The 16,652-nt window shown below is 32.2% G+C and overlaps 1 protein-coding gene and 1 long non-coding RNA gene across 3 annotated transcripts in view; one reads left to right on the plus strand and one right to left on the minus strand.

Annotated features, from left to right (window-relative positions):
- Positions 1 to 6,405: 6,405 nt before the first annotated feature.
- Positions 6,406 to 16,652, minus strand: part of LOC123012722 (T-box transcription factor TBX20-like) — a 40,548-nt gene continuing 30,301 nt past the window's right edge. Inside the window, exons 5-6 of one of the 2 annotated variants that reach the window (XM_044410817.1) lie at positions 10,168 to 10,244; positions 6,406 to 7,391 (exon numbers count right to left, since the gene is read on the minus strand). In XM_044410817.1, coding sequence (XP_044266752.1) covers positions 6,935 to 7,391; positions 10,168 to 10,244 — 534 coding nt within the window. In that variant the 3' untranslated portion in view covers positions 6,406 to 6,934. Of the gene's footprint in view, positions 7,401 to 10,167; positions 10,245 to 16,652 lie in introns of both variants that reach the window. The other variant, XM_044410816.1, reaches the window with a different exon arrangement.
- LOC123012723 lies at positions 14,096 to 15,731 on the plus strand. The gene is made up of 3 exons (XR_006413232.1): positions 14,096 to 14,152; positions 15,168 to 15,444; positions 15,523 to 15,731. It is a non-coding gene; the product is annotated as an uncharacterized LOC123012723 (long non-coding RNA).

The raw sequence follows: 16,652 nt of genomic DNA on the forward strand, positions 1-16,652 counted from the left end.
TCTTAATTGTACTCCTCTGGTGGGTATCCAACTAGAACTAGCCCCACCTTCATCAATCTATAACAAACTCGTTATCAAAATGAAATGATAAAGACAAGAATCTTTCTGGGAGTTTTAAAGAAAAGTCGAGTGTGTTTGATCGGCGAGTTGGTACAAATGATTTAAAGAAGTTTGCCGTTCAGTTATGACTTGGTCTTGTTCACTCCGGTAAGCTTTGGAATACGACGATGGTCTGCTATAAAGCCGTAAACTTACACATAGCGGAAACATGTCGGCTGCTCTCAAGCCAATTAGCCGTGCTGCGAAAACCAATAAATCGCGCCTCGTTTCCGAAATAGGGTGAACACAAGACCACATATGAAGAGATTTCCCAAGAGTTCTGCCGTTTGTATGCTGTACTCCAGAGAATTGTCTACACATAGATATCTAGCGTTTAGGGAATTCAGCTGGTTTACCGCTCTTATTCAATTGTCGATGATACTTTTCATGGGAAAATGGAACCTCCTCCAAACAAAGTGAATTCCAATAAAAAATGAACACATCTTGTTTTTTTAAACAATTGTCAAAGTGTTGTCATGTTGGTATCACCCACTAGTTATTTGATGTTTTTACGTTGGCAATTGTTAATTGTTAATTGTATGCCAGCCGTTTTAAATTTTAAATCAAAAGTACAACGTAAAAGGGGCAGAAAATGGTGAAAGTGGAATTAGTTGCTATTAGAATTATTTCTGTGACGTTGCAGATGGCGGGAATACGCTGTTCTTTTAGAGCGGAACTATAATTCATTTAATTGAAATTGACATAATAGCCATGATTGTGTAAATCGCTCTTTAAATTTGAAAAAGACTTTACATAATAAGGAATTAAATTTGTCGCTAAAAAAGTGAGGTTAAGATAATTAAAATTTTATTTTTAAAAAAACCCTTTTCCAGGGGTTTTCAGAAAAATTTTAACACCCTGTTTCATCCTTTTGTAGATGTAGTTTTACCACCAAAAACATACACTATTTGCTTTAGAGAAAATAATTTGGCTTTATTCAAATTGATATACAGTATGATGAAAAAAAGGCGCCCGTGTTAACCCACACGTTATAAGTGATCTTTTATTAAAGACGAATTCGAAGACCAAAATTGGATTTGTGCTCTTATCAGTAAGATATAGACTTTCCTTTTTAGAAAAGAGAAATCTATATAATTAATAGTTTTAAAATAATTTCATTGTTAAAGTCTAGATTTTGATACAGTTGACGGTGTTCTTAAAAAAATTGTCTAAAAAGGCTATTGAAATAAATTTTATTGAAGATGTTAGGATACCATTTCTTGGCTCCAAAGAAAATTTATCAATGTTGCAACATTGCAAATATCCTAGGATACAGAAAATGTCCAAGTAATATTTAATTATTGGAAACGGTAGCAACAAAAAAATCAATTTTCAATGTTGTTTGTTCTGAGAAATTTGAACGATTAAAGTCAAAAAGGTTTCCTGGATACGAAAAATACCTGAGTGAAATAGTTTTTTAGTAAAAGAAATTTGTGCAATATTGCCGCTTTGTGCTGTTAGATAAACTGTTTAAATTTTAAAAAGAATCTATTTAGACTATTTTTGGAATGGTGATCACAATGTTTCAATAAAAAAGGACGCGCCTGTTTCAATCGTGGGCGCCTTTTTTTCATCACCCAGTATTTGATTCCATTAACGTAAAACACGAACCTACCCTACCGTGTACTTTAAATCTGGGTTTCTGAAGAGAACTACTTTTGAATTTAAAAAATACTGGGAATAACGAACAAGCAACGAAAACAGTGAAAAAACGAATACAAATGTCAGTCATGTCAGTTCAACAAACCATGTAGGTAAGTAATCAAAAAAGAACAAAAATTCCATTTGCTGTTATACCAGGGACATGCGCAGGGCTACAAACTATGAAATTCCATAGCCAACCATTATGCCAATTTCAATGAAATCTACTATATTAGGAAATGTTTTTTTTGTGGATCCTGTTGTTTTTGAAAAAACTAATACGATAACGAGTCAGTTGTAGCCTAGCTCTCGTACGAGTTATTTGAATCATAATAATTGTTCGAATAAATTATTGTAAAATTGTGTTTTATCTCAAGAAGAGTTTTCAAAAGTAAGGATCTGGACCCTTATAAGCACAACAAGAAAAATAGCTGATTAGAGTTTATGAATATACAGACAAAAAAAAACAACCATGTTAAAATTGTTGATGAATTCAAAAATTTTGGTTATGTAAAAAACTCCTAAAAACAACGCCATCCAATAAATTGCAGTATTTCTTCCAATAATGATTCAACCTTCCGCAGAATCATATTCCAAAGACGATTGGTGATCTGAAAATTTTAAATGAGATTCTGAAAATGAGTAAAAATTACCCATTAAATAAATGCCACATTTTTTTTTAGACAACGAGCTTGTTACAAGAATTGTTGCCATGCAAAAACTTTTTTTGTAAACCTCACACTTTTTTGTTAAAAAAATGTTTGACTTACAAGAATTAAAGAATTTTTTTGAGTAAACTACCAGTTTTTTTTTTTTTTGGAAATAAATTAATAAATGTTCAAAGGTTGTAAAGGAGCAATGCCAAAATTTTTCTTATTTTAATTATTGCTCACCTATAAATTTATTTGCCAAAAAATTTGATAGTTTTGCCAGAATAATAATAATCGTTTCCAGACTTTTGGAACATCCTAAAAACAAAATTCTAACAAAGTTAACGTCTAAACATGGTAGGCCATCCAAATTGCGAAGAAAATACATATTGAAATGTAAATCTGATTTAAGATCGTTGAAATGGAGCAGTACTCCCCGAGAAGTAAGAGAAACTGCTACAGAAGCAATTGAATACTAGTTTAGCAAAATATTATGCGTAAATTGACAATTCGAAAGAAAAAATTCCCGGTATTTTTGTAATCTTAATGTTGGCAAACCTGAATATTACCGCCCAAGAGAAGTAATGTTATCACTGCTCATGAGATATTATGATGTGTTTCCCAACCTTTAAAAGGTTAGTAATCGGCATATTACATTAGTGATTGTGTATAAAATTACTAACATAACTTTAAACCTAATCTAGAGAGATTTTAATATACAGGTGTTTCCAAAAGAAAGGTTTTAGGGTGGTGCAGTTTAGTCTTTGAGGGAATTTTGACATTGACAATTGTTAAAAAATGAACTTTACTAAACAATTTTTTTATTATAAAATTATTATATTATTAAACCGATAATTTCAATGACATCTTAGCAATGGAAAAAATCTATAGATATATCAGTGATTGCGTTGGTTTATTTCTCTAAATCAATCCGGCAGCATCGCCGTCGATTTTTGTCCGGATTCCATCAGAACCCGACCGTCAGGAGCTCAGTGATTAGGACAAGGCGTGACGGCATATCGGCCGTTTCATCTCCTTATGCATTGTGTTTACATGGACCGTATCAGATACCTCGCGGTTCTCTAATGGCTGTTCTGCCATCTCCTGACAGAAGGACAAGAGAGAATACCTGTTTTAAACTCGACATATTCTTTGATGATTTGTTCGGGAATTTCGATCTGAAGAAACTTCACTTCATTGTTAGGTCGCCTAATAAGTGAAACAATGTTATTATAATAGTGCATCACCTGCGGAAAGTAATTACCTGCCATTAACGTAGGTTTAACGAAGTCCATTTTAATTTAAGGATTAAGACTAAGGAGGTCTAGTCATCGTCGGCGGGGTAATTAACGAATCTGATGCCGAAATCAGGCCTGTTAACTGACTTGGAACACATTGCGACCCAGTATAAATATAAATTTACAGTCTTAACGAGCGACATCTTGGTGATTTAAATTGGCGAGGATATTTAATAACACTTAAATGACTAGCTTTAATCATCAAGCGTAACTTCTTTTCCTATTAATGTCCGAATTTTATTATTGCGTTTCAATTAAGTTTACGTCGAGGGACATAAAATACCAATTTGTAGGATGATTCTAATTGATAGTTATTTAATGATAGCTTCAGCAACATCTTGAAATCTGACTAGACTCGTTTTGATAAGTTTCTATGAAATGGTTTCAGTTTTATTATTGCTCAATTAGTTACCAAGAAATTTTCATAAAACCACCCAACCAATCAAAGTTTTATGTCCTATACTGCATGCAACCTCTACCAACAAACTATAACATACGATAATAACAGATTTCAACTTAGATTCTTACATTTACTTCATGCTGATAACATTCTTTTAAGAACAAAGCTATAATTATGTAAACATGAAGTATAAATGTCCCCTTTCAAAAAAAAGGTTATGAAACATCTGGACAATTAAAGTTTTTTATTCGACTATTAAATTTTATTCCTATGTAGTACCTAAGAACTTAAATCATTTAAATCATTAGAAATAGTTTGGTAAAAAATATTTTACAAAAATCTGAATTTTAGCTAATTTAATAAGATGAAACATACCAGGTAAATAAAAAGTATGAAACCAAACGTTTTTTGCTTAAACTATTTATTTTTTGGAAAAACTAATTGATGAATGATAAAGTAGATCTTGTAAATATGTGACGTTTTATCAAGAATTAAATTTTTCAGAACTTTCTTTTTGAGTTCTGTGAGTTTTTTATTTTTTTAAATGGCAACCCACTATAAACCATTTTTCTCATAAAGGTTATGATCTAAGGATTAAAAGTTGCCATTTTGACAAAAAAATCGCATATCTCAAAAATAAAACAAAATTTAATTCTCAAAATATAATATAAAACATGTTTTATATGTATCTATTACTTAACTATTATTTTCTGGAAGCAAATGATTAAAAAAAAACGCTTGGTTCCATTCTTTTTATTCACCCTGTATGTTTTGTTTCAAAAATTATTAATATAGAAATACTAATAAAATTAATCAATTTTTATCAAATTTAGGTAATTGGTAACTTAATACCAAAACAGCTGTTTCAGGGAACTTATTCTTTTTGCTTCCATTAAATTTACGTTTATTAAATAATTATAAAAAACAAAATTTCTAATTAACTGATTATTTTTTTTAAATAAAAACTTAATGTGACTCCTATTACTTTTTTTAAACAAATTTAATGCTAATTCAAAAATAGTTAATTTGATGTTTCAATTATTCATTAAAGGTGTCATTGAGCAAAAAAAAAAGCTTAAACTTAATTAAATGAAAATATTTGGCTACATTGCTCTGCCAGCTGAGGTCATAGACCGGAATGAAAAATATATCTTATTATATCTTATACTATAGCTTTTATTTTTATTTTTGTTGTGTTTGTTTCATTTTTGTACTAGTCCTTACATTTTTATTAAAATTTTCATAACATTTTTGTATGAAATAGTAGTCTCTAGTCGCTAGCCAATCAGGATGGTAACCAGCAGGGAGATAAGGTAGACATTTGCACCCCCTGTAACAAAATCTGCCTCTAGAAAAATTCAAAATTCAGGCACACTAGTGGCAGGCACTAGCTCTATTAAAAAAAATTTTTTTTCATGATTTTTAATAAATTATTAATAAAAGTAAAAAAAAGAAAACTTTAGTTTGTTTTAGGTTAGGTATGTATATAATTTGTATGATCTAATAAATATAATAACTACAAGTTTTGTTCAAAGTCTGAATCCAGTGTAATATAAATTCTTCTTTTTACTTTTACACGAAAAACAAATTGTTGTAATATAAATAAATACTCATGAAACTTAGAGTTGCAACATTTACAACATCTATTTTTTTGTAAAATCTATAGGTACACAGCTTGATGTTAAAAAAAATATTCTGGAAAAAAATTACATCTGTAGTGAGTAATAACGATTTTTTTTGTTCTAACAAGAGAACTCTTTTATCACTCAGAATTAGTTTTCCAATCTAGATGCGAGCATAAAAAGTTCATCATTTAGTCATGGTCCAGTAAAACAAGCATCATTAGACATTGTTTTTACATGTTGGAGATAACGCACCGTGTCTGTGTCGAATTTTATTTGGAGAAACATAATGTCGAACACGAACCGTTTTAAAGTTAGAGAAATCACAGGAACAAGAAATGATAATTATCTGTAGTCAATATATGTCTCGAATACATTTCTTCATCTGGTGGTCTTCATCAATCAAAACACACATTAGCTTGTCTGTTTCGTACCCCTGGTTGCTTGGGTCTGCCCCCACTGCATCATCGCGTATCGTGGACAAACTTCGTCATTAATCAAATACAAAATATTTATATATTTCTTACTATGACGTCGCGTCTTAGAACGCTTCATATCTCAACATGCATGAAGGATTTATTTTTATATTATATTCAGCAGGGAAAGATGGATGTGCTCTATGACTGAAATGTCAAATTGGTTACAATTGAAGCGACTTTCACGACGAAGAAAGAAAAATAAACGATAAGTTCTTAAAATGCTTTTATTTCAATGAAAAGATTTAGAATACAATAATCAAATCTATCTCGACTGTGTCATACACAACTAGGCAATTATATTAAGCAGCTTTTAAACAATTAATTATGCGAGGGAGTTTAACGATCTACAAGTCAGTCATCATGTCTTCCAACCGGCTTTTGTGAAAAATCTTTAATAAATGAAGCTTTTTCTGTTGAAAGACATAATGAACCAAAAGTCACATTAGCTCACTATAATAAATTAAAATTATTTACAGACATTTTATACATTTGTTTGGAACTTTAGCAGAATCAGTTAACACACCAATTTACACTACAAAAGTGTGGTTTTGTATCTCAAGCGACTTATTTACAAAATAGTAGCAACGTCATTGCAATAACCAATAACTTAATTATACCGCCGCTAAATACTTTAATATAAAATAGTGCTAATTTTATTTATTATACATCATTGTTTTTACAATGTGGGTAGTCAGAGTACAGTTTTATACACATTTTCTATATATCACAAGATGAAGGAACCTCCTCAAGTCGGGCTACTGGGCGACTCCCGCCCGTCTCTCAGACTTGTATCTGGAGAAGATTTGGGAAGAGAAGCATAAGGAGAGTATCGGTGTTGAGCTAAAGGTCTCGCTAACGGCGACATTTGCGAATTCAAATGCGAACTTCCGGCAGCAGCAACTGCCAATTGGTGTTGATGTTGAGCTGCCAACAGCGAGGGACCTAAGCAGGCCCACTGGTTCCACAAAACCCCCGGAGGAACAGCACTACTTTGTGATGCACCCGCACCGTAAAGTCCTCCCATTAAAGGTCCGTAGGGTCCCGCTGCCGCCGCCGCCGCCCTCAAAAACAACTGCGACCTCGCGGCAAGAATCGCCTTCTCCTCGATTGACAAATTGTTGTTGTGAGTATCCAAATCGGCGAAGGGGCGAAGCGGAGAGCGCAAATAATGCTGCTCCGCGAGCATCGATTCCATGGTTTCTCTGGAAATACTTCGAGTTGTTATAAGTGTTATTAGAAAAAAAAAATTACTGCTGTTTTTAGAAGATTTCGTCATTCTTCTAAACAGATGTATAAAAAGACAAAAATTTTGTTTTTTTTTTGAATAGTGTTTATCTTTGTCTTGAAGCGAAAACTAGTAAAATATTTGAAATTATGTTCTCTTTACCGAATTGGGTTGACAGAGTTAAACCAAGTGTGGGACAAAGACAAGTATCTTGAAAAATTGGCTGTTTCTAGCGATATTTTCAATCTAATTTTAAATTTTCGCAAACGGAACACTTTTTTGAAAAAAATTATTTCACTTTTTTTATTCCAATTTTATATAAATATACATGATATTAAAAAAAACGTGTCAGGAGAAAGACGTATTGTGGTGAACGAAAAAACGCGACCAAAAAACTAAAAAGATTATTATTAGTTTTTATCGAAACGCAAATACAGTGTCGGACACAGAATTTTGGACATCAAAATTATGTCAGTTCAAAAAATGTCAATGTAAGCCACGCTTTACTGTCATTATGATGTTTGAAACTAAAATTTGAAAGTTTTAGTTGAAATTTATTTTTGGCGTCAATTTTTCGGAACAATAATGCCAGCAATACGTGTTTTTATATATGCTCAATAAATTATTTTGATTTGTTGTCATATTTTCTCTAACTCTCAGGATAAAAATTACAAAAACCGAAAATGGGGTTAATTGCCTGAGGCCCGTTTTACATTTTTTCAGTGTTTCAGTGTATTCAGTTTACTTTGACAAAATTTGCCTCCCGAATATCCTCACTGAAGGGTGCTTTCTTAGATACTAAAAACATCTGAAAGCTGGAAGCTAAAAGAGGTAGAAAATACATGCTTTTTTAGAGAGATCTAAGTTATAAGTATACAGGCTGCGCCAGAATTCGCGCCCCAGAGAAAATTTAAAAATAAGATAAGATACCAGGAATATGAAAAAAATGTCTAAAAATTTTGCCATTTATTTTTCGACATTTGAGATTTTTTTATGTCTATTTAATGGTACTGATGATCTTGTATATGTTTTTTGTTTACAATTATTTAATAAAGGTACAAAAATTTTGACAATAAAAGACACAAATAACATTGAACTGAGTTACAACTTAGGATACAGCTTCCTTCTTTCCTCTTCTAATAGTAGCAAAAAAAAATGGAAAATTATTTTTTCAACAGAAATAAATAGCGTCAAAATGCAAAATTTAAACTCTCATAACTTCGAAATTTTTATAAATAATTTTTGTCTGGGGCGCGAGTTTTGGCGCAGCCTGTATACCGAGGTCTGATTTGTTCTTTGACAGATACACGTAAAAAAATACAAATATGAAACAAAAGACAAAATGATAAATTTAAAATTAATAGAATAGTGAATCTTTATTTTTTCGTAGCTCTCATATTTTTTTACAAGAATTCCTAATATTTAAAGTCAACAAGTTTAAATTTTATTGAGTGTCGGGTGTCTCTATTGTGTGGCACCCCGGACTACTAAAGTAGAGATATCCAAGGCAAAATATTGACCATAAGTACCAATTTTCTGCACGTTTTTGCAATTTCTATGAGTATTCCCGCAATAAGTATAAAATATTTTATGTCATAATATTACATTTTTAGGGACAAATTTGTATAAAGGTCCAAGGGGCCGTTTATTCTGAAATTATTTGTACAATTTTTAGGAATTTAATTAAAATTTCTTGGAATTATTTGAAAGTATTTGAAATTATACGTATATACATATACGTTGGCATTGTTTGGAATTACTAGAATTATTTGTAAACTACTGGAATTTTTCTGAAATTGCTGGATTATTTTTTGATAATCTTTTTTGAAAATTTCGTTAAATTTTATAGAACTATCGGAAGTAATTTGCAATTAAGAAGAAATATTTTACACATTTTTTTCAAGTTAACGGCCCCTCGGATTCGCCCACCACTAAAATTTAGATAAATACTATAGAACTTTTTCGTCAACTTGACTACTTTTTCCATTATAACGGTACTATCACCATACAAAAAAAATATAAATATTTCTTATACACACGTAACTAAAAAATCCGAGTTAAAATTTTCATAGGTATACCCCAAGAGTATAGAAACTATTTTTTGTTATGACGGATGCACTCCAGATAAGCCTTTAGGTCATCAAAGACAAAAAACATGAAAAAATATATACCTTTAACTTATCTTATTTCAAATTGTTAATTATTGTACTGAAACGTCCCAAAATTAGATACATATGTAATTACTTTTTGTTGCCATATGATGTCAACTTAAATAGCGAATTAAAATATTTGTTTTTAATTAAGTTGTGTAAACAGACCATAGATATCTTCGTAGAAGATTTTATGTTACTCAGAAACACCATATTCTTGGGAAGTAGATGCTTCCAAATATTGCCACCTCACAGCTGCAAGGAGGGTAAGGCAGAAAAAGCGGCGCGGCGGAACAACAAAAAGATTAATCAAAATTCCCGTTATCGAATGTCAAAAATCAAACAACATTTGTGTTCAGTAATTTGTCGCCCTATACCTTGCTTTTTGAAAAAAATTTCCATTATAACGGTTTCACAAAAAAAATAAAAAATTAAAAAGTGTTACGTTGTCGAGTTTTCACATACATAATACTTTATGTACAAAACTTTTTTTTTAATTTTAAATAATGTCAATGAAATTAGAAATATAAATTTCGTGCCATCTGTCTTTTTGGAAACAAACTAAAACGTGTCCCTCTTTAACCTAAAGCTATAAATAAGTACCTTTCGAATTCCGTGAGCCTTGAGGAATCTCTAAAACCCTTGGCGAACGGGTTGCTGTCAATCTTGAGTTTGGTTATCTGTAAAGATGATTAAAAATTATTAATCACCGCGAGTCAATTGGCAAAAACGAATGCGAATGTCTGCGCGCCGAGCATTTGTAATTAGTCACCGACTGTGGACATCAATAAAGGGGAAAGGAAATCAGTAAAGCAAACAGGACGTCAGTTCGGAGATGAACTCCTGGGGTGGGCCAATTATCTGTTCGTGGGGAGTGACAGCACCCGATGGAGAATGTCTGGAATGCATGGGCGCCCACCGTGGCTCGTTCCTCAAGAGCTAGCTATCCCGTGATGATGCATGAGACAGCATCGACTCATAAGATGACATCCGATACGAGACCGGTTTAACTCTACGTGAAAATAATTCGCTAAAACGGAAAAGCGTCGTCGTTTTAATGATTCATTTCCAACTCGTTCGAAATAATTTCCCAGTCACATCTCTACTGGAGGCGTCAAAACCAACGTTCGCAATTAATGCCTGCTTACACATAATTTATTTCATTTCAAAATCCCTTTGAATCCGCTCGTATATAAATTTTCTCGCGACACGAATTATTCTCTCAGTTAATGCGCAATCATTTAATTAGATAACATCTCAATGCTAATATATTAAATGCATGATGGTCATACGATATTCTACCAGAGTAGCGTGTAAAGCGTTATTTTTTCTTTTAATTCACGAGATCAAAGCGCCTAGGAATGAATTTCTTAAACTAGTCTCCTTCTTCCTCTAATTCTCTTCAAGTTTGCCAGTGGGAGAAAGAGCTTAAATAAGACGAGGCTGTCGTGGCACTCTTCTCACTCCTCTATGATAGGATGCAGGTGCGATGAAAGAAGATAGATGGTGAATTATAGCACTAAAACGAGCAGTAGCGCCAGTCACATGTGCGAAGGTGTTTTATGAGCTTCTTGTAGGCGATCATCGTGAAACAGCAGGCGCGAGAGGATTCCTCCACGTTTCCAGCTTCTATCCTTTTACTCCTAAAGAAAAACCAAACGTGGAGTCGTGACACCCTCCTCATCAGATTTGGCGCAATTGGCGTGTCGTTCTGTCGTAAAGTGAGCGCCCTGAAAGAAGCAGCCAACATTCTCCGACTAAAGCAAACATAAATAATAGTTTTTAAATGAGACAGGACGTTTCACACGACGCGTGTGTGTGGCGAGACACATGATGCTATGTTCTTGTCGAGTGACGGATTGCTAGGGACTAGATACGCATGCTTTGCGAGCTAACATGACACATTTCACAACATCAATGTGTTAGGAAGTCACTAACGAGCGCTACCGATATCCCTAAATATCACAAACGCCATAAATATTACGAATTCGGCGAGCGCTGAAGACTACAACTAACACCTCTTCGCCCACCAGATAAACACAGCAGATGAAAAATAGCCAAAAACTTTTAATATTGCATATAGACCAGTCACCAGAAATGTTAGATGAAAAATCGTTAAATTCTTGTTTTGCAAAAATACAACCTGTGAGAGAAATAAATACAATCAAGTTCATTTTTGATAACGCTAGTTTACAAATAACTTATTTAATTAAATTAATATTTTTATGTTATGTGAAAGTAAATCATTTACCTTCTATCAAACAAAAATAACAGTTATTTTTTTATCACGTCACAAAAAATGATTTGCTTGCTTTCTGCACGAATCCTTTCGATTTAAAGTTCATATTTAAAATTCAAATTGTTGCTGAATTATTACAAACTAATAACCAGATGGGTGTAAATATGTTTCTTAAAATACATTTCCTTGTTGGACTTCTTTCCTCAAAACTTAGGCAGCATGAGTGACGAATAGAGCGATCGTTTTCAACAAGATCTGGAGGTTTTCGAAGATCGGTATAAAAGTTTTTGTGATGCAAATACAGGGCTGTCCGGAAAGTCGCGCACCTCCTTGAAAAAGGATAGTTGGGTAGTTACCCAGAGTACTGAAAAAATGTTTAAAAAATTTTATCTGCCAAAAAATTTTGACATTTATTTTTTGACATTTGGCTTTTTTTTTTGTCTATTTAATGATACTGATAATTTTGGATATGTTTTTTTATAATTATTTCGTAAAGATACAAAAAAGTTTCCAACAAAAGCCACAAATAACACTAAATAGAGTTTACAGCTTCCTTGTTTCCTCTCTATAACCTGTAGCAAAAAAACTTGGAACAATTATTTTTCGAACAGAAATAAATAGAGTCAAAGTTCAAAATTTAAACTCTCATAGCTTCGAATTTTATAGATAGATTATTTTTAGCACTTTTCTTGTTGTCTAGGGCAATACCCAGTGCAAGGGAGGTGCGCGAATTTCCGAACATTCTGTATGTTGGACTGTTATAAACAAAACTGATCCAAAAAAGTTTCTTTATTTATCTCTATCTTAAACACTCCACCACGGGCACAAGCGAAATATTTTCGCTACTAAAGTGTTTTTGACTGTTTGTAGGGCTAAAACCGTTGAAGATAAAGTTATAGTATAAACTTTTTTAAAGCCAATTTAATTCTCTACAACTATGTCCTCTACACTTTTTTTTTAATCGTATGTGCAGCATTTTCAAAAAAAGTTAAAAACATGAGGCGAAGCAAAAATTTCTGTTCTGTTTATTATTTTATTTTGTACTCAATGTTAAAGAGTGCTATTATAGTATAGTATAGTATATAGTAAATTATGTTATTACGAGTAAAAGTGATTGTTAAATGATTCAGCTGAGCCACATAAACTCACTTTTACTCCAAATAACATACCATGTGAATAAAAAGTATGGAACCAAGCGTTTTTTCATATACTAAGCACTTTACGAAAAAAATAATTAGTGTAGCGTAAAATACAATTAAAATGTGACCATTTATCAAGAATAACATTTTTCGAAATTTCTTTTAGTTTTCGAGTTCTGAAAAAAAAAAAAAATTATGACAACCCACCATGGTAATTTTTTTTATTAAAGATTATGATCTAAAAATGACCTCTAATGAAATAAAATTGTTTTTTAGCCAGTAATTTTTTTGTAATTAATTGTTAAAGTTACGTTCCGAGCTCATCACAAAGATTTTCTGAACTTAACCGAAGTGGTTGTTTCATGCTTTTCTTCATGGGAGAGCCCTGATTTCTATGCAGGTGTTTTGGGATGGTTTCGAATCGACTAAAAATAGAAGAAAATGGTTTGTTTTTATATTTTTTGATCCACTCGGAACCACCCCAAAGCACCTGCACCAAAAACCGGACTCTCCAACGACCAAAGTCATGAAACGACCCTCGTTCAAGTTCGGAAAATCTTCGTGATGGGCTCGGAACGCAACTTTAACAATTTATTTAAAAAAAAGTACTGACTAGAAAACAATTCTGTTTAATTAGAGCTCATTTTTAGATCATAATATTTAATTAAAAAAATTACCATAGTGGGTTGCCATTTAAAAAAATTTTTTTTTCTAAAACCCGGAAACTAAAAGAAATTTCGAAAAATGTTATTCTTGATAAATGGTCACATTTTAATTGGAGTTTACGCTACACTAATTATTTTTTTGTAAAGTGCTTAGTTTACGAAAAAAACGCTTGGTTCCATACTTTTTATTCACCTGGTATACTATTTTAACCGAAAACGATTCAGAGGAAGAGAAAAGAACAACACACTAATTATCAATTAAATCACCAAAATAATCAGGACGCTTTGCAATAAAATCATAACAAACGTCACGCGTCAGTTTCGAAATTTGTGTTGAGATTTTCGTAAGTGTTGGTTGATTTAAATAGTGAATAACTAGTGTAGTTTATAGTGCAAAATGTTGAATGCTGATAATCTACTGTACCTTTTCAGAAAATGCTGAAGCAGCAAAAGAGACAAGAAAGAAACAACAACATTGGTAAATGTCAAGTAAAAGTGAAAAACGCTTAGGCGAAAAAACAATGTTTTTACCCCATGTCTGAAAGGTAAAACTTTTACTTGTGTCAATTAGTTATAAAAATGTAATTTTTCTGACGTTTACGGATAAAGTAATTTTTATCTATTGTTTATATTCTTTCAGTAGATAAAGTAGTCTTTTATCGTCTAGTGAAATAAAGTAATTTTTATGTACTCCACTTTGACCATGTTTTCATCAGCCAAACACAAGAAATTTTGGTAAGTGAGTACAAAATAAAACGAAATAAGTATAATAAGTATCACATCACAAATTTCAATTCTTCGTTCATTTTTCTTTCATGTATTTCTAAAATTTCACTTTTTGATTTTTCAGATTGGTACCTATTGTTTTCTTATTCCTACAATTAGTTGATTAACATAATATTTAGATACTATTAACGTTTATTTTCTTAATAAACGGTTAATAATAAAAAAAAGTTCTTAAATTTATTTTAAACAAATGTATTATGTATTTTAAACAAAAGTTAAAATTTTTAAAACCAAAATTTCTTATCACTGATTCATTCGCTGGTTTCTGTAGCACTTAAAATAAGAACACGAAGTAGAAAACAATTATACCAGGTGTCTGGAAAAAACGTTGAAAGATTTTAGAGGTGCCCTAGTTCAAAATACGAAAAAAAAGTTTTTGCAGACTTATGTGCGAAAATGCTTCTTGAGGAAGCTAGAGCCCTCTAAAGATGGCTATTTTCTATTTTCAGACAATATGTCTTTTGTTGTTTTTGTACGACGTACTGTTTTCAAGAAAAAATATTTTTTTTAACCGTGCACCGACTTTAATTCCGAAAAGCAACTCAAGCAGTAAATGTTTTCTGATAAGGCCGATTTATCTCTCGGGAACCATTCCCTAAAATCTTTCATAATTTTTTTCCGCACACCCGGTATATTTGTATTTACATCTTGTAACTTATTTTCAATTTTAGTTCGTAAGTCGGTATTCAAATTTTGGATATTTCTACTTAAGCTTCTTTTCAATTTAAAACTGTTTATTTAGTTGATCTAGTGAAGGAATTCTCCAATTTTCAGGTAAATGTAAGTCAAATGGAGCATAATGTCAAATAATTCATTTGACATCTGCAGCGTTAGTGCCTGTTTCGACGCAAAACAATAGTTGCATGTGATAAAAGTTAACTGTAATAAAATTGAAACGTGGCAGATATCACAATAAATTAAATCGTTATGTAACAAATAAATCAAGACCACACACATACCAGCAATAGCAAGATCTCAGTGTCACTGTAGGATATTTATCATCACAATCACCACAGTGTTCCGAAATACGATAAAGTTAATTTAAATAAATGTATGTAAGGTTGGATAGAACTTGGTTTCTCTATCGTAATACCAAAGTTGAAGTTGTAAGTCATCGTTTTACTTTCAGAATTGATCCGTCAAAATTCCAGTTTCACCATGGAAATTTACGTTGAACTCGGAGTGGATGTGGTAAGGAAAACGAACTGGGGATGGGAAATTTATCAAGTGCTGCTCAGATTCCGAACTTTCTTCCGGCACAGAGGTCACCGGTTTCTCCCCGGGCCAATAGCATTCATTTAAATGTAACTAATTTTGAATAAAGAAGGTTTAAACTTAGAACTCATCATTTCTTCGTCACGTCGTTCTATTTTCGATTGAAAAACGACTGGTGTTAATGTGTGGTCGACGTTGATGACCCTGTATTTGAGCAACAATACATTTGCAGGTCGTGAATTGGTAAAATTGTCACTAGACTAGGGTTCATTTATCCACCTATCAGCACAAAGTTCTGGGTGGGCTGACAGATCTGGCTATATGCCAAGCGTCGAGGTGCGAGCTTGTTAATTGAGAGATTGCTATTTGGTCAACAATATTTTCCAAAAGACAAACTTAATCTGGCGATGTATAAATATTGTCGCGTCTGCAACTTATGATTAAAGCGCAACATCTGCTCTGTCAGGAATTTGGACTGCCGAGAGATCCTCCTTTTTTTCTATTATGCAGCACTCCAAGTCTCAAGGATAAATTATGCCTCATGGACAATTACAAACATAATCTCAAAAACAATTTGCTATTATTAATCTGCCCTCAAATTTCTATATAAAATTATATCGCAAAATTCGCCAAGAGATTTTTCATTCTTCAGGCGCCAAAATTACAAAATTAAAAGCTTTAGAAGTTTTTACAATAAATCTATTTTGTGTACAACGAAAAACAAATGGAACACATTAATTAGACAAGTCATGAACAAAAGGTCTGAAACTATTTTAAAATAATAATTTATGTGCGAAATGTGTTTGATCAACCTCGCAAAACATGAAACAAGAACAATGATAAATGGTTGGTAGAGAACACAAAACTAAAAGCCTCTGTAGTGAAAAAACTCTAATTCTTGGTTAAAGTGAAGATAACATCTCTATTTGATTTTGAAGTGGTAAAGAGATGTCAGTATTGTATAAAAGAGGATGTACAATAAACGTCAACTATTTTCCCCAACACCACTCTAAAGTTGGAAAAAAATTGTATGGCCTCATTTTA

The sequence above is a fragment of the Tribolium madens genome, unplaced genomic scaffold, assembly GCF_015345945.1.
Source record: "Tribolium madens isolate multiple individuals breed KSU strain unplaced genomic scaffold, Tmad_KSU_1.1 Scaffold_96;HRSCAF=242;Tcas5.2_LG5, whole genome shotgun sequence".
NCBI lineage: Eukaryota > Metazoa > Arthropoda > Insecta > Coleoptera > Tenebrionidae > Tribolium > Tribolium madens.